Raw genomic sequence first — 19,399 nt, 5'->3', positions numbered from 1 at the left:
GTGTGTGTGTTTATTTTTTAAAGAAGGCTATAGCATTCAGATTGGGCAGAAATACTTGTCCACATGATTGGTGTACTTAGCCGTTTTAATTTAATTTTACAGATAGTGGTGGAGAGACAGACAGTGTTGCGGGGCCAGGAGAAACAGCAGGAGGAGAGACAGAAGGAGGAGAGAGTGAGAGGAGGAAAATAGGGCAAAGAGAGGATGAAACAGGATCAACTACAAGAGGAGAAAAGGGAGGAAAAGAGAGAAGGCAAATGGATGGAGAATCAGATAGGCCTTTAAGAGAAACTTTGATAGAGGAAACTGAGGGAGAAACAGAGAGAGGAGAAAATGAGGGAAGAAAAACAGAAATAGACGGAACAGAAGGAAGAGAAAATGAGGGAGGAGAATCAGACAGAGAAGATGCAGAGACAGACGAAATGGAGGCAGAGGAAACTGAGACAGTATCAGAAAGCATCACACATCTGGACTGAAAGTATGTGTAATTTGCCATTCGTACACACAGTCTTTATTTTTCTCTCTTTATTGATTATTTAGATTTCATAAACACCACTCTACTTGGTGTCACACACACACACACACACACACACACACAAATGCTTGGACTCACTCACACATGCACACAAGTAAACACACATGCACATTCACACTCACACACACATACACACACACAAACACTTTCATACACACACATACAAAAGTTAACATTCTTCTAGTGCAAGGTCTACTGCTGTGATATATCTGTCAGCTTATGGATTTCATATGGCCTACTGTTGGTATGTGTAATTTGCCATTCTTTCACACTGACATTATATTTCTCTTTATTAAGATTTAATAAACCTCAAACATACTTATTGTGTATCTTGTTTTATGAATGATATAGAGTAGAGACCTCAGGGAACCCTTGTCACACACATACATACATGCACTCACACACACAAGTACACACACATGCACATTCACAAGCACTCTGTCATATACACACACACACACACATGCACTGTCATGCACACACACACACACACACACACACACTCCTATGTGTCAGAAAAGTTGTTTCATACAATACGCATCGTAGCATCCTTGCGTCATGCTTGCGTCGACTATGAATTGGCCCTTACAACGTCGTGGTCCCCCGATCCCAAAATTTATAGTTTACCCACCTCTTTTTTTACCACTACACCCCTGCATGTGACCACTGTGGGGCGTGTCTGTTTGACCTACTTTTAACCAAAACAAGTCAGCAAGGGCGAACATGGCAGACTCGGCTCTCCCTCCAGTGGAAAAGGAAATCCTACCTAGTGAGTGCAACTGCAAGATAGAGCAAGGTTAGATGATGTGTCATTTTTCTGGATGGATAAATAAATCATTCTAGCTAGCGCTTATCTTAGCCTTTGAATGCATGGGCTCGACTCCACGGTGGCGAGTATGGAGTTACACACCTAATGTTTTGATCTTACAGAGAAAGAAATTATAATGAGAACACAAAAGCAGGAACAGAGAAAAGATATAAATATTCGTCTTTTGTTTGTTTCACGGATCTATTCGCGAACATCAACCGCAAATGACATCCCTGCGACTCGAAACTCTCCAAGGTCGATGCAGAGTCACGATGTTTTCTTGGTGGCATCGCCATCTTGGTGTGCTGAAGTTCCATAGTTATGGTAATTAGTTAAAGCTCCTCCCTCATGTTCGGCTGTTTCCTGTTTCCGTAGGACCATACTGTTTACCTCAAGAGGGATGAAAATGGTCCCAAAATGTAGAAAGCGACACTCAGGACATCAAAATGATCATATCTTGCTCACAAGATATTGTTATTGTGAGACATTGGAAAATGCCATGCACAATAATTTTTTTTTTTTAATTCAGATCATTTTGCAATCAGCAGCTTTAATCATGAAGCGTTTCTGGTCTTTCCAAGGAAGTTCCTCCACTCACAGGACGCTGAAAAATCAGCTTTCCACGATGGCAAATACACTTTGCTCTCGTGTATTATAGAATTTCTGTCGCTGTTACTATGGAAACAATAAGGAACTGTAAGGAATCTTGAAATCTCTACCGCCCTCTGCAGGTGTGGAGTTATTGTATGTTTATTTATTACTTCCATTCACACAGGTGAAGAAAATCCCTTCTGTGTGTGTGTGTGTGTGTGTGTGTGTGTGTGTGTGGTGAAAGTTCTTCATGAGAAAACAGATTTCGAAGTTCTTTTCAGTCTCACCTCACTAACTTTTTAAACAATGCTGTAAATGTGAGAAAGTTTTGGAGTTCTGCTGTGTTTAGAGTCAAAGCTGCAAATTTGCAGGAAAAAAAACTGTCAATCTACCAGCAATGAGCTTCTGCTGAAGAGTACACACATTCCGTTTGTGTGTGTGTGTGTGTGTTTATATAAGTGTGAAATGATCCATGAAGTCCTCGTAGCCCCTCAGAGACTCCCTGCACAGCTTAATAAAGCCTCTGGCAATTTTTCTTGCTGTATCACTTCCATCTCCCCAAGGACAAACAAACACACACACACACACACACACACACACACACACACACACACACACACAAAAAAAAAAAAAAAAAAAAAATCAAAGTGTTTGTGTGTGTTGCTGACACACAGCAGCTGCAGGCGTGAGCGTGAGGATCTCAGTGTAGCGGCTGACTGCAGCGCTTCACATGAGCTTCTGTCAAAACTCCTTCTCTTCGTCACCTCACTCGCTTTATTCCCTCGTTCCTGAGGGAGAGGAGCGCTGTTTCATCTCCACGTTCTTCAGGATGTGGATCAGAGACTGAGAGGCTCAGTGGTGTATCTTTACTCTCACTGTTTATAAGCAGGAAGAAATATATTACTGACTTTCATCCATCCGTCTATCCTGTCCACTATAATGTTGCATCTATCTATCTATCTATCTATCTATCTATCTATCTATCTATCTATCTATCTATCTATCTATCTATCTATCTATCTATCTATCTATGTCATTTTCTTTCTGTCTCTTTGCCTCTCTCCCTCTCTCTCTCTCTCTTTCTCAGACTGATTGACTCTCTTCCTCAGACTGATTCATTCTCTCTCTCTCTCTCTCTCTCTCTCTCTCTCTCTCTCTCTCTTTCTCAGACTGATTGACACTCTCTCTCTTTCTCAGACTGATTGACTCTCTCTCTTTCTCGGACTGATTGACTCTCTCTTTCTCAGACTGATTCATTCTCTCTCTCTCTCTCTCTCTCTCTTTCTTGGACTGATTGACTCTCTCTCTTTCTCAGACTGATTCATTCTCTCTCTCTCTCTTTCTTGGACTGATTGACTCTCTCTCTCCCTCTCTCTCTCTCTCTCTCTCTTTCTCAGACTGATTCATTTTCTCTCTCTTTCTCGGACTGATTCATTCTCTCTCTCTCTCTTTCTCGGACTGATTCATTCTCTCTCTCTTTCTCGGACTGATTCATTCTCTCTCTCTCTTTCTCGGACTGATTCATTCTCTCTCTCTCTTTCTCGGACTGATTCATTCTCTCTCTCTTTCTCAGACTGATTCATTCTCTCTCTCTCTTTCTCGGACTGATTCATTTTCTCTCTCTCTTTCTTGGACTGATTCATTTTCTCTCTTTCTCTCTCTCTTGGACTGATTCATTCTCTCTTTCTCAGACTGATTCATTTTCTCTCTCTTTCTCGGACTGATTGACTCTCTCTCTCTCTCTCTTTCTCAGACTGATTCATTTTCTCTCTCTTTCTCGGACTGATTCATTCTCTCTCTCTCTCTCTCTCTCTCTCTCTCTTTCTCAGACTGATTCATTCTCTCTCTCTCTTTCTCGGACTGATTCATTTTCTCTCTCTTTCTCAGACTGATTCATTCTCTCTCTCTCTCTCTCTCTTTCTCGGACTGATTCATTCTCTCTCTCTCGCTCTCTCTTTCTCAGACTGATTCATTCTCTCTCTCTCTCTCTTTCTCGGACTGATTCATTCTCTCTCTCTCTCTCTCTCTCTCTTTCTCGGACTGATTCATTCTCTCTCTCTTTCTCGGACTGATTCATTCTCTCTCTCTCTCTCTCTCTCTTTCTCAGACTGATTCATTTTCTCTCTCTTTCTCGGACTGATTCATTCTCTCTCTCTCTCTCTCTCTCTTTCTCAGACTGATTCATTCTCTCTCTCTCGCTCTCTCTCTCTCTCTCTCTTTCTCGGACTGATTCATTCTCTCTCTCTTTCTCGGACTGATTCATTCTCTCTCTCTCTCTCTCTCTCTCTCTCGGACTGATTCATTCTCTCTCTCTTTCTCGGACTGATTGGCACACACTCTCTTTCTCAGACTGATTCATTCTCTCTCTCTCTCTCTCTCTCTCTCTCTCTCTTTCTTGGACTGATTGACTCTCTCTCTTGCTCAAAGATATTAATTAGAATAAAGCATGTTAAAGGTGTAAAGTTTGTTGAAATAATAATTATTTTACTGATCTCTAGCAAATGATTCACATTTCCCTTCTTTCTTTCTTTCTTTCTTTCTTTCTTTCTTTCTTTCTTTCTTTCTTTCTGTGTGTGTGTGTTTTGCAGATGTCCTGACTCAGCGAGACCGGACTCGGTGCAGTCGTGTGTGTTACCGTGTAAGACAGACTGTGTGGTGACTCTATTCAGTGAATGGACAGCCTGCCCCAACACCTGCCTACCTGGTACACACACACACACACACACACACGGGTTATGGCTTGTTTGAAGATGCAGCTCTGTGCAGGGGAAAGTGTTTTTAGCGTTGTTTGTTCACTACAGTTTTATTTGATCTCTGTTCCAGGACTTTTAGTGATGAGAACAATTCAAACAGGAACTCGAACTGGTTTTGTCATTTCCCAGCCCACTACAGGTTAAACTACAGCTGCAAGCAGCAATGAGGGGGTCATGTGGCCCAGCATGGTGTAGTTGTTATGGAAACTTCATGGGGAAGCCATGGCCAAATGGCTAGACAAGTAGTACACTCACAGCAAGGGTCATGTCAATCAACCAATGACTGGCTGAGCTATCAGCTCACTTCCTGTTTGTCAACCTCGCCAATGAATTTGATTGGCTGTGATGGATGAATAGCTTTGAAAATAAAAATATATGTTGGATAATTTGTCAGGTTTTATCTGAAGATCATCTGCGACAAATCTGGTGAAGATTCAGCAAGGTGTGTGGCCGCTGAAAACTTTTTAAAAATTTTGATTAAATCCAATATGGTGGTCCTGGTTGCCATGTGCCGTCATTTGGATGAGACATAACAAACACGTTTATAAGGTCAACACATTAAACAGTATGAGGAAATATATATATATATATTTGCTTATTGCAGCGCCCCCAGTGGTCACATAATACAAAGGGATTTTTTCTTGTTTTTTTTTCTTTTTTGCACATCCTCAGGAAATGATCCCAAGTCCACACACCAGGTTTGATGTCAACACATCAAAGCATTGCTGAGATAAAACTGAGCTGACAAAATCATTTCCTCTTAGAATATAAATAAATCGGCGACATGACAGGAGCAATTTGTGAAAAATGTGATAATAATTCTTGCAAAATGAAAAATATATACATTCTTCCTATCAAATACTTTCTTTCCTTTTTTTTTGTATTTTTGGTTTTTTTTGTTTTTGAGGAGAGATTTTATTTTGTCCTTGGTTGGTTCAGTAACACGCTCCACCATTTTCTTCTTCTTTTGTTTTTTTGTTTGTTTGTTTTAATGGTTAGCAAACCAACTTAAAGGTGCATTACCGCCACCGACTGGTCTGGAGTGTGGAACAGGAGATATACAAGGTGCTTTAAAAAATTTTATATTATTTGAGATGTAAATATCCCAGAAACTACATAGTCTAGGCAAATGTAACTGAACACACTTGATGTTGAGCAATAGAAGATTTATTCCTCAAAATTTGAAAGAGAAATTCAAAGGTATGTGGATTCCATGAACAAGTTCACAAATTTTCAATATTCGCGAATCCACTCACTCAACCGTCTCTTCCGATGCTGGTGGTCGTCCAGATCCTTTTGCCCTGCTGCACACACAGCCTTCCTCTCTGAATGTTTTGCCCCATATCCAGATCTGCATTGCAGTTGGTGCATTTTTAGAGAATTCTCTCATAAACGCATGCTGCACAGTCTTGTTTGACAGTGTTCGAGCGTACTCTAACACACAAAACACCTTTCCTTTTCCAGTGAATGGCATTTCTATACTGAAAAAGATAAAAACAAAAAATATTAAACATAAAAATTTTGACCTGTTTTCACACATGCTGTTAAAATTTGAGGTCAATTGAACAAGAATTGGCGAAGTTATTAGATTGTGAAATTATATCAAATTTTTTGAAACACCCTGTATATCTGACTTGATGCACTCCGCCATTTTGTTTTTCTCTACTCACAGTATATGAGCTGATATCCTAGTAGTAGAGCAGCCAATCAGAGCACACGATTGCTCATATCCAGTGAAATATATAATTGTGTGTGTGTGTGTGTGTGTGTGTGTGTAACAGAATCCTTACTTCAGTGTTGGTGAAATTTGTCTTCTTAGATTTTACGGCATGCTCTTTGTTGTCTGAAACGAGCAGCACTGTGAGCACTGTAGCTGTGCACAAGAGCATTAATTTAGAATATGTAGAATTTATCCGCGGTCATCATGTTCAGCTGAGAGAACACACATGCAATTACACACAAATTTAGAACTTGTTTCATGGATGCTTTGATCAATAAGACGTCTGCCGACGAACCAAACACAAATCAGCACGAGGATGTTTTTAACACGAATGTGAAATAGAGGTTAAAATACAACTGATTGCTTGATGCGGCCCCTCAGTGTACAACATCGTTTTGATTTGTATAAAGTCTGATATTTTGCATTTGATCACAGCAGCGATGTCTAAAAACATCTGATCCTGAAGTTCCAGCTTCACCTCTGGCTGTGAGAAAGCGCTGACACTGGAGACTCCTTCCATCAATGTTACAGAAACACACTTCTCCGAACAGAAAACTTCACCACATCAATAATAGAATTATTAATCATGATCTTCTGGCCAATCAGAATCCAGATTTCAATGTAAATCTAGAAAGCAGGCATGGTGTGTATAAATCAGGACCTCCATCTTGTTTACATGCTCTGTGCAGTTCCATGAGCGTTATTAATTTTTTCAAATACTTAATCATCATATCTTGTCGCTCCAACTCTGGATCCAGCGACGGGCTGTCTCGTTGGCCTCCCGGAGATCACCGTCTGAGCAGGTCAGACCAAGTTCACAGTTATGTAGAAGGTGCTGTATGGTTTGGGGGTCTTCCCCGCAGGGACAGGCTGCACTTGTAGATTTACCCCATCTCAGCATGTTGTCACCGGTCCTAGCTACCTTGCATCTGGCTCTGTTGAACGTGACCCAGTCCCTCCTCGGTAGGTCTGCTCCCGGGGGAAGTATCTCACTCAAAAAGTCAAAGTCCTTCCCACGCCTTACAGTACCTGGTATTCCTGGGCAGTCTCCCACTCAGTACTAACCAGGCCCAACTGGTTAGTACTGGATGGTGGCGCATCGGGTGGCGCCGATCTCCGTTTCCGTAGCCCTCGGCCTCTCGCCTATTACATAGCTAGGGTTACAGTGGGAGGCTAGTCCTCTGGTAACCACGAGAGTTTAACTCCCCATGCACATCTGTATTGCAGCGTGCCTTGCCAGATGGTAGTAGGTACCATTTTTATGATGGTCTTTGGTATGACCCGACCGTGAATAGAACTCACGATCTCCTGATCGAGAGGCGGACACGCTACCACTAGGCCACTAGTCGGTGAAGTATCTCACTAGGGGGAGGTAATGACTCGTTGTTGTTTGAGTCATTCTCCTTCCACTGCTCCATCTTGAAGGTTTTTGGTGGTACTACACCTGGGCCTTGAACCGTCATGAAGCTGTGACATGATCTCAGCCATTGGGGGACCTCCTGATGTCTGTGTAGTGGGTGTCTGGGGTCGTTCAGTTGCTTGTCATGCTCCATTCTCACTTGAGCTTCTCGGAATATACCAGGTGGGCAAATACCTGATAGTTTGTACAGTGCTGGCAAGGGAGTAGCTTTCAGGGTACCTGTGATGGTGCGACAGGCTCTGTTGAGCTCTACATCGATCTTGGAAGCATGGGCTGACCTCTCCCATACTGCAGCGCAGTACTCAGCTGTTGAATAGCACAGTGCCAGCGCAGACTGCTTGAGGGTGTTGGGGTCAGCACCCCAGCTGGAGTTGGCAAGGTTGTCGAGAAGGTTGTTGCGGGTGGATACTTTCCTCCGGAGCTTAGCAATGTGCTCTTTGAAGGACAAGGTCCTATCGAGGGTGACACCAAGGCAGGGTGTGTTCTCTAGTTCTTTCCCTTCCCTCATGATTCTAAGTTTCCTAGATGCAGCTTGGTTGTTTAGGTGGAAGGTGCAGACCTGGGTCTTGCCTGGGTTAGTGTTCAGGAACCATAATCTGTAGTATCCCATTAGTGTCTTCAGGGCATCTGTGAGACATTTCTTGATGGTCTCAAAACTTCTTGCCTGGGTAGCCAGGCAGAGGTCATATGCATAGATGAACCTTCAGATGTTGTTGAAGGCAGGCTTGTCATTTGTGTAAATGTTGAAGAGCACTGGGGCTAATACTGACCCCTGTGGCAAACCGTTCTTCTGTGCTCTCCATCAACTGTGTTTGCCATCCATTTCAATGAAGAAGCAGCGGTTTGTCAGGAGTGACTCTATGATGTGGACAATGTTTGTGTTGATCATGTGGGCTACTTTAGTCAGTAAAGCTCAATGGTTCCCCATGTCATAGGCAGCTGTGAGGTCGACGAATACAGCACCAGTTATCTTACCGGCTTCAAAGCCATCTTCGATGAACTGTGTGAGATTTAGTACTTGTCCGCAGCATGACCGCCCTTCTCTAAATCCATACTGGTCACGGCAGAGTTGTTCCTCGACAGTGGGCTTGATGCGGGTCATTACCAGTCGTTCATACAACTTAAAAAGTATACAGAGAAGTGATATTGGTCGGTAGCTTTTTGGCATCTTTGGGTCTTTGTTGGGTTTCAACAGAGCTATAACCTTTGCGCATCGCCACATCTTGGGTAGGTGAGTACCATTAGCACAATTGTTGAACAACTCTAGTAGCCAGTCTAAGGCCTTGTCACTGAAGTGTTTGATCATCTCTGCACTGATTCCATCAAGTCCTGATGCTTTGCCGGTTTTTAGGTGTTTCAGACCAGCAAGCAGCTCATCGCGGGAAAAGGGGAAGAAGATTTTGTCATTTTCTTCAAGGACGCATCTCATTTCTTCTTTCATCCTTTTGATGTAGCCACATTCCTTGTTGTGGGGTTTTCCGTTGTCTAGTAGTTGTTTTGCTACTTGGTTTGGGGTCACTGCTGCAATACGTTGATCTGGCTCCTGGTCAGAGTTTAGTTTTTTGATGGTCTTCCAAGCCTTCTTACTGTTGTGTGTTAGATCCAACCCACCAATGGTTTCTTGCCAGCATTCCTTTCTTGTTTCACTAAGTGATGCTAGTAGGTTTTCTCCAAGTTCAATAGTTTCTTCGGCAAATGGGTCAGTGTCATAGGCTTCAATGTGCCTGTCATAAATTTCTTTGCTGGTGTCAGTTAGTCCAGGGATGTAATGCTTCCTACATCCGCAAGGAATGTTCTTCTTCGCAGCGTCCCAGACTAGTCTTTGGAAAGATTCATAGCCTTCAGGTGTTGGGTCTATGTCTTCTATTCCTTCTTCCAGGTCTGACGTGAAGTCTTCCCACTTGGCTCTCCGGTAGTTGAACCTGGGTTGTGGCTTTCTGTTGGTGATAGGGTTGACGACAGGGTTAAGATGCACTGTGATGGGTCTATGTAGAAACTTCGGTATGGGATCTTGTACTGACTTCTGAAAGTTCTGGTGGTGTCGAGAAGACGCAAAGGCCAAATCTGGGTTATAGCCTTTTCACCAGGGCCACTAACAAAAGATGGTTTATCCTTTGCTCTGTTCAGAAGCATGAGGTTCCTTTCCAAAGCCCATTCCTCTACAAGCTTGCCATCCTTGTTGGTGTTGCTGTATACCCAGTTGGTGCTGTGGCTGATGAAGTCCCCGATGACCAGGTGCACTTCGTCATCGGTCAGGAGGTCTTGGGGCCACTTGAATGAGATAGGGGGCAGCTTATAAACTGATGTAATGATTATCTTATCAGTCTTAACTCTGAGTATTTCCAATCCATCAGCAGAGTGGTCAGAGCAGTTCTTTACAATTGTCTTGTCTCGTACATAAATGGTGCTTCCGTGGACACGGCTGCCATGAAATCTTACAAGGTGCATGCCTGGGATCTTTGGAGGTGTGGTTGTTTTGTGTGTCTCTTGGAGAGAAAGTACATCGGTATCCAATTGGGTGAGTAAGTCTTTCTTCGCCACAGACAGTCCTTCTGCATTGAAACTTGTCACCTTGAACTTCATCTTCGGGGCCGAGGGTTTATCCTTTTACCACCGCCGAAGGATGTAGGGGGTTTGAGCGAGGTGTAGCAATTGGTCTCCGTGAACAGATTAACAGGGGCACCACGTGAAGGTTTGCTACTTGCCCCCAAATACTTGATGTGCCTGGAATTAAAATGTAGATAAAAGTGGCAGCTGTACTGCTGTGGAATTGAAATAAATGGTTTGAGGTGATGAAACCGAGCACTGTAAGTACCGAACACTACATGAGCTTTAACGAGGTAAAATCCATAAAAAGTCTGATTTGAAGCTGCGAGAAGGAAGTTGAGAAGTTAAATGGATTTTTAATGGGACACGAACCAAAGAGTGAAACGTCTGGGAATCGGACTGCAGATGTAATTGTTTCAAAAGAGCAGACATCGTATCTGTAAACAGCATTTCTGCTCGAGTCTGTCGCGTCCCTGGATGGCACGATCACGCTCCTAATTGCGCTGTTTACATTCTTTAGTAATTAGAATGGTGTAATGAGGCTCACCGTCGCTGCCAAATGAGGCCATTATCACGGTTTAGGATGTGAAACTCAGAATCTGACGTAGCACACAGGGATAAAGTTTGATTTTTTTTTTGCTCTTCACTCACATTGCAAACCTGTGATGTGATTAATAACACAATGAGTAATGAAGCTGAATGAAGCCATTATATCTGTTTAAGATGCAGAAAAAATATGTATCATCAGTTCCTACTAGGGGCGGCACGGTGGTGTAGTGGTTAGCGCTGTCGCCTCACAGCAAGAAGGTCCTGGGTTTGAGCCCCGTGGCCGGCGAGGGCCTTTCTGTGCGGAGTTTGCATGTTCTCCCCGTGTCCGCGTGGGTTTCCTCCGGGTGCTCCGGTTTCCCCCACAGTCCAAAGACATGCAGGTTAGGTTAACTGGTGACTCTAAATTGAGCGTAGGTGTGAATGTGAGTGTGAATGGTTGTCTGTGTCTATGTGTCAGCCCTGTGATGACCTGGCGACTTGTCCAGGGTGTACCCCGCCTTTCGCCCGTAGTCAGCTGGGATAGGCTCCAGCTTGCCTGCGACCCTGTAGAACAGGATAAAGCGGCTACAGATAATGAGATGAGTTCCTACTACTGTTTCTGACAGTAAAAGACCTCGAAAAGTGTGTGTATGAACGCTAAGTGTGCAGTATAAACCCCAAATTATTGCTCATTATGTTCTTTTTAATCCTCGGAACCTGTCAAACATTTAACTGTTTCATATTTGCTGCATTCTTAGGAGGAAAAAAGGGTTCTTTAGAGGTTCATTGGGTAATTAATGGATTTCAGTTCCCTAGAAGGTCCTGCTAGAGGAACACACGAAGACCTCAGTTCCAGAACACCGATAACTATAACTCCAACTCTGACTCGCCCTCTGACTGAGTTTAGGTCCAGTCTGGAGCAGAAGCACCACAACTATAATCCTGAATATAATATCACTTGGTCCTGACACTCAGGCTAATAATAATAATAATAATAATAATAAGTTTGATTTATATAGCGCCTTTGTAAAAACCCAAGGACGCTTTACAATAATAGACAAGAAAAAAAAAAGTCCACCAAATAGGGGTCAGGATGTAATTCCCATGGTGTAGCAGCCACAGTCCCACCAAAAGTCACATGAAAACAAGTCCCACACCGCCAGCACAGCCACCGTGATGCCGCCAGCAACATCGCTCGAACACCATGCCATGGATCCACAAAGAGAGCACAGAAGCACCGCCACGCAGAGCGCTGGTGTGTCCCAAACCGCCTGCACAGCCACCGCGACGCCACCGAGCAACATCGCTCGGAACATCACGCCAAGCATTAAAGCACAGAGCGCTGGACAACCATGATGTTAAAAGAGTAATGAGCTCGGGGGCGTCGTGGCTCAGGTGGCTAAGGCGCCATGCCATAAATCCGGGGACCCGGGTTCGATTCCGACCCGAGGTCATTTCCCGATCCCTCCCCGTCTCTCTCTCCCACTCATTTCCTGTCCTGTCTCTACACTGTCCTATCCAATAAAGGTGAAAAAAAGCCCAAAAAATATCTTTAAAAAAAAAGAGAGTAATGAGCTCACTGCAGTCCATAGCAAGGAGCACAGGCATCACCCACAGCGAACCAAGGCCTGGAGGGAACCGATGCCCAAAACTGGGTCCAGAGCTACACCACAACTGGCGGACAAAGCACTCAAATAAACATCAAACTACACAAACACACAGAAAAAAAGAAAAAACATTAATAAAAGTAAAAATAAAAAAGAGAGAAAATAAAATAAAAAAGCTCCGGTGAGAAGCGGCAGCCAGAATGCGCACGACGTACTCTCAACCGGAAATGGAAATGAAAAAAAAAAAAAAAGTCCACCAAATAGGGGTCAGGATGTAATTCCCATGGTGTAGCAACCACAGTTTATTTATTTATCGCAAATAAACACATGCGACTAGTCATGGAAGTTTTTCCCAAGTAGTAGTATGGTTTTATAATACGGATAGGTCATGGATTATGGAAATTTAATAAATAAAAAAGAATACAAAACACGGAGTGGTTACAGATTTTAATACGGATGCAACATGGATGCTAATAATTTACAGCTCGGTCATGGACTTTTCAGTATATTACAGATTGGTTACCGATTTCATACGGATGATGCATCATGGATAAAAAATTAAGAAGTCTTAATTTGTCAATTAAATGTTTGGACTGATGTTCATAATTAAAATATCTTACCTGCGTTTATATGTTTACTTTATTATTGATATTTCATGGAAAATCACATATCCGTGAATTAAAGATCCGTGCTTTTATTATATTTTGTATTTTCCGTGAATCTGTATTCCGTGACTTCATGATGCAACAAGGATGTACAAAGATTCCTGGGAAAAATCACACATGCTCAGACAACGTCACCTGTAAACAATGACCTGATTGGTCAGATGTTTATCGGATCAAGTCCAGGCCTGAAAAAATCACTCCGGAAGCAATCTCACTGATACAGATAAACCCAGGCCTGGGTTATAGGGATCGTTGTCGGTGTGGTATGAGCGCCAACCACGTAAACTGCAGTGGACTGATGTATTTATGGTTATTGGTATTGTGGGACCGGGCCCAAAATAAACCAGACCCTGATGAGTTAAATGTTTCTCTCATATACTTCTGTAAGTTATTTCTGCCATCTAAGGGAAAAAAAACATTCCATCTACAATGCAAAAGCAACCTTTCTCTTGCCTCTTTCAGAGATGGTTCCAAGCAGAACCCTTTTAGAAAGCTAAGAACCCATCCAAAGATCCCTGAAGGAACCCGTTTTTTTTTTTTTTTTCACTGTAGGAGGCAGGATCTGTGTCTAATTTGGTCACTGTGTTTGTCTTTTCTCTCATTCTAGCTAACGCGACCACACCCACCCAGTCACGCTACAGGATGTTGGTCCAGCGAGCAGCCAACGGGGGTCAGGAGTGTCCCGATACGATGTTCGAGGAGAGGGAGTGTGAACCACTTCCTGTGTGTCCCACCTACAGGTCAGGTTTCAACACCTCTCCAGTGTAACACATTACTTCCTTTCATACTTTCATGGTTTCCTTCAGGTCCAGTGAAGTATTCCCATTTTCTTGTTTCATTATAGCAAAGTCCTCACCTCCTGGGTATGACCTTATGGGGGTCATACATGTCAATCTATATGGAATGTCCATATTTTATACGGATTTGATTCAATAAACGTAGTATACGGGCGTATAAATAAAGTTATACGGATTCTTTAAAAAAACTTCAATATTTATTTAGAGCTATAATCAATTCCCACGATGATAAAAGAGCGCATAACATTTACAAACGTACTGTACACCACAGACAGCCAGTAAAGAGTCTTATGAAATCGCGCGTTATCTTGTGGTAGCGAGACTTCGTTCCACTTTTGATCATGCGCACACCGCATTGCGAGAATCCCGCCAACCGTGAAGTCATAGACATATAAACATAGACGCCGCATTCTGCGTAGAATCATATGTCATCTTCGCCGCCATATTGGATGTGGCAAAGTGGAGATTCTTCACCCGTCTCTGGTATAGCGTCTAGACAGTAGCCGAGAATAAAGATGCCTCATTCATGTGCTGCGTTTAACTGTACCAACAGGTTTACCGTCCAAACGAGATCACATGGGATTACCTTTCACAGGTGAGACTGGAAAAATACTTTTCATTGTATTTGGTCATTATAACGTAATTTTACGAACAGATTTTTCTGACTTTGTGGCTAATATGAAGTCTCGCGCATAATAGCCGCTCGGTGAAACCTGTCTCCAAACAACGAAGTATTTCCTTCGTAACTACGCTGATAACACTTTGTGTTTTTGTCAAACATTGGAGCTTTGTATTCATTCTGAAGGTTTATCGTTATTAATATTGAATAAAAAGTAACTGGGATATATCATTGTTAATTATCATTCAAATTTTAGGTAAATTATTTTAATTTGCATCTTATATGGATTTTATAAGGGAAATACGGATTTTGGAGGTTGGTTATACAGGTTTGATTGACCAAAGGTTGACATGTATGGGGGGTAGTCCAAAAAAAAGTCCCTGCTCCGTCTCATTCATCATCATGTTCGTGACCCATGTGGCCTGACTCAATCTCAGAACTACGGTTTCTTACATGACCTTCTGTAGCTGGATTTCCATGCACTAAACACATTTTTAGACCAAACTATGGATCAGAGACAAACTGGTGGTAACTACGTTCACACAATATATGCTGGTTTGATCGCAACCAAAGATGAGACCAGAAAAAAATCTGTAGAGCAACATTTACAGTCCATGTTGGTTCCAGGCTCTACCACCTCCCATGTCTCCGTCCTGTGTGTCCCTGTGTTTCCCTATGTGTCCCACCCCTTACGAAAATTAACCATGGTTTTACTATGAAAACTAACCATGGTTTTACCATGGTTTATAGTTATTCATGGTTTTCATGGTTTTTTGGGTAACCATGAAAACCATGGTTCATGACTATGGTTTAACCATGATTTACCCATGGTTTCACTATGGTATAATCTTTGCCATAAACCATGTTTTTTTTTTTTTTTCAACCAAACCATGCTTTTTAAACCATGGTTTTCTTATTCAAGTTTCAAAAGTAGGCTACAATAATCTCATCTCATTATCTCCAGCCGCTTTATCCTTCTACAGGGTCGCAGGCAAGCTGGAGCCTATCCCAGCTGACTACGGGCGAAAGGCGGGGTACACCCTGGACAAGTCGCCAGGTCATCACAGGGCTGACACATAGACACAGACAACCATTCACATTCACACCTACGGTCAATTTAGTTAACCTAACCTGCATGTCTTTGGACTGTGGGGGAAACCGGAGCACCCAGAGGAAACCCACGGGGAGAACATGCAAACTCTGCACAGAAAGGCCCTCGCCGGCCACGGGGCTCGAACCTGGACCTTCTTGCTGTGAGGCGACAGCGCTAACCACTACACCACCGTTAGGCTACAATAATTCACACAGCAAACAACAAGATAACCTAGTGTTGAGTTCGTGCAATATTAGCCCAGTGGTTGGGTTAAAGTTGAGTTATTTTTGTCCCAGTATTTTTAGAGTGTATTATTGTTGTTGTTGTTGTTTAGGATGTACTATATGCATTTTACCTCAATGTTCACTTAAATTTTTAGGTTCTAAGTAAATGTTAATGTATCTGGGCTGTTAATCGAGATCCTTCTCTACAGCATTGACTGTTGGATGTAAGCATGGCAATACTGCAGTTAGTGCATCCTTTTAAAAACCATACTTTCACTTTTTAAACTAATTTCATAGTTACTATGACCTATTACACATACAACTATGATGCTACCACAGCTACTGCAGTACTATGGATAAACCACAGTAATGCTATGGTTGGTTCATAGTACTTAGAATCACCATGAAATACCATAGTAGAACCATGGTTACTACCATGGATGAACCATAGTAATACTATGGTTGGTTCATAGTACTTAGAATAACCATGAGATACCATGGTAGAATCATGGTTACTACATAAAACCATGGTAAAACCATAGTAAACCATGGTAGATTTTCGTAAGGGACATACATTACAGGGTTTTTATTCAATGTTCACAACTTCGCAAGTTTGTTGTGACACTTTTTAGACCCTGTTAGTCAGTGGTGAGCTGTTACTATTAGAGCTGGGACTTGAGCTCAGCCAAAACTGAGGCAGACACCAAAACAGCAACGGGGTAAAGGATTTTGCAAGGGATTACTGGCAGGCTGCCAGGTCGCTCTGCTGTGTGTAGCTGTTGATGTTGATTTTAAAAGTAACGAAGTAAATTATATCAGGAAATGAATCCTGAAGTCAGAGTGAAAAATACTGGGCGAGTGTGTGTGACTGACGATAACTAGTCAGTTACTCTAATAACAGCTAAAAGTCGCTGTGTGGCTAATAGATGATACAGAGGAGGTGAAGGGTTCATCTATCTGTCAGCATTTATTCTGGAAAATAATGAATGATGGGGTGATCAACACACGGCGACAGGGGAAAGAATTCCAGCAGCCTGACAACATAATACACCAGTTAGCACTGAGCCAAGGGGCTACTCAGATAAACATTCGGCTTTTCACAATATACACTGTATTAAAGAATTTGTCCGTGCAGAATTCACTAAGCCAGCTCCCTCCTTTCCAGACATCCCAAGCACAATAATGTCCACAGGTGTGTTACACTAATGAACGCCCCATCAGAAACAATAGTGGAAACCATTAACGGAACCCAACAAATGAACATATTTTACAATTGAGGGATTTGACAAAGTTAAAAAATATATATATACTCATTTAAAATTATGACATTGCTCCATGTATGTGGAAGAAGAGTCTGGAGACAGAAATCTTTTTCAGTTTCTCAGTATTTAGCCTGTGCTATGACTGCTTTATTATCATTCGCTAACACTACTGATGAACGCTACACCGGCTGGAAGGTGACTTCACTGCTGCACTGACTTGTGGTTAAGCTCACATTGGCCTTCGAGGAGGCCGAGGACGATACATTTTTGGTCCCTCCCACTATAAATCAAAATCTGATTGGCCTTCTGTCCCGGCAGTGAAGTCCTAACCAATGAGTGAGTGGCTCTAAACTCTTCTCAGCCTAGAGACAGCAAACAAACAGATCTCATTGGATAACTCGATTTTAATGTTTTCAGGACAGTAAACCTTTCATTCCTGAGGCACATTTGATAGAAAATGAGGCCGAATTAGAATCAGAGGAGAAGAATTGTAATGAAATTATGAAAGAATTAAAGAAATTAAATATAACGTGCAGAGTTTGCATGTTCTCCCCGTGTCCGCGTGGGTTTCCTCCGGGTGCTCCGGTTTCCCCCACAGTCCAAAGACATGCAGGTTAGGTTAACTGGTGACTCTAAATTGACCGTAGGTGTGAATGTGAGTGTGAATGGTTGTCTGTGTCTATGTGTCAGCCCTGTGATGACCTGGCGACTTGTCCAGGGTGTACCCCGCCTTTCGCCCGTAGTCAGCTGGGATAGGCTCCAGCTTGCCTGCGACCCTGTAGAACAGGATAAAGCGGCTACAGATGATGAGATTTGAAATACTGATATGTTTGGGCTTCTCTGAAGGTCTAGAAGGCCCGGATGGTTCCCCTCTGGTGTTAGTGACTTGATGTTAAAAAAGATCCCAGTGACAAATCTAGTGACTGAGCAGATGTTAGCAGATGTTCATGACTATCCTGCATGCCACACAACTCTCCAGCTCACACCACAGCTGCTGGTTGTACCAGTCCGGAGAGCAAGATTCACTCGACTCATCACGATTGTTCCCAATAGCCAGTGTTTATTTCCCTGTTTTTGTTTTTGTTCACTCACATTTGGCCACCACATTATCGAAAACTAGGCAACTTTGAAGAAGGCTTTAAGCTCCGCCCACTTCATAATCACGTCACGTCAGATATCCCTGAAAAACCTGTTTCCTGTGTAATGATATACATGTATGTTGATTTCTTTTTCAAACCTTTTAACCTCACAAGCTTGAGAGTAAATACCGTACATCAAATCACTTCTTCGTTTCCACTTTTTTTATCCTCAAAATTAATTCATCATCTAGATGCGTCTAGATAACTTGCATTTTTCCAATTCAGGAAACAAATGCTAATCATCTTCTCCCTGCTCAGCTTTACTGTAATCCTTCTTCCAGCCTTTTTGACTTAGTCACGTCTGTAATCACAAACACAGACTGTTTACACCATATGATCTGTGAGCGTGTTTGTCCTGGTGTGAATATTTATGCTTTAACACATCATGTCAACACTTCAACTCTCCTCATTTACATGTTAAATGGAAAACTATTAGCGATTTTAGCTTTTTGCAACAGTTGAGGTCTTTGGTAAGTGAGCGAAGCAGCATGGCGAGACTGTTTACCCCTCACAGGTGGAGGACACACAAATGGCAGACGTGTACACTGGTGCCAGATTCAGTCCGACAGGGAACGATGGGAGTGCGGGAAGCGTGTGGAAGAGGCCTGGAGAAGAGAGGTAACACACACACATTCACGTACTGTATATGAGGCCTGACAGGGTGGTGATGATGATAATGATGGTTATTATTATTCATTCATTCATTATCTCTAGCCGCTTTATCCTTCTACAGGGTCGCAGGCAAGCTGGAGCCTATCCCAGCTGACTACGGGCGAAAGGCGGGGTACACCCTGGACAAGTCGCCAGGTCATCACAGGGCTGACACATAGACACAGACAACCATTCACACTCACATTCACACCTACGCTCAATTTAGAGTCACCAGTTAACCTAACCTGCATGTCTTTGGACTGTGGGGGAAACCGGAGCACCCGGAGGAAACCCACGCGGACACGGGGAGAACATGCAAACTCCGCACAGAAAGGCCCTCGCCGGCCACGGGGCTCGAACCCAGACCTTCTTGCTGTGAGGCGACAGCGCTAACCACTACACCACCGTGCCGCCCACTATTATTATTATTATTATTATTA

At 42.8% G+C, this 19,399-nt stretch overlaps 1 protein-coding gene across 1 annotated transcript in view; it reads left to right on the top strand.

Moving 5' to 3' along the window:
• The window catches only part of thsd7ba (thrombospondin, type I, domain containing 7Ba), a 480,459-nt gene that overhangs the window by 263,823 nt on the left and 197,237 nt on the right, over positions 1-19,399 (top strand). Inside the window, exons 10-12 of the mRNA XM_060930603.1 lie at positions 4,523-4,638; positions 13,782-13,914; positions 18,823-18,926. Of these exons, the coding sequence (XP_060786586.1) occupies positions 4,523-4,638; positions 13,782-13,914; positions 18,823-18,926 (353 nt within the window). The remainder of the gene's footprint in view (positions 1-4,522; positions 4,639-13,781; positions 13,915-18,822; positions 18,927-19,399) is intronic.

Source organism: Neoarius graeffei, chromosome 9, assembly GCF_027579695.1.
Source record: "Neoarius graeffei isolate fNeoGra1 chromosome 9, fNeoGra1.pri, whole genome shotgun sequence".
NCBI lineage: Eukaryota > Metazoa > Chordata > Actinopteri > Siluriformes > Ariidae > Neoarius > Neoarius graeffei.
This window is presented reverse-complemented; position numbering and strand designations above follow the sequence as displayed.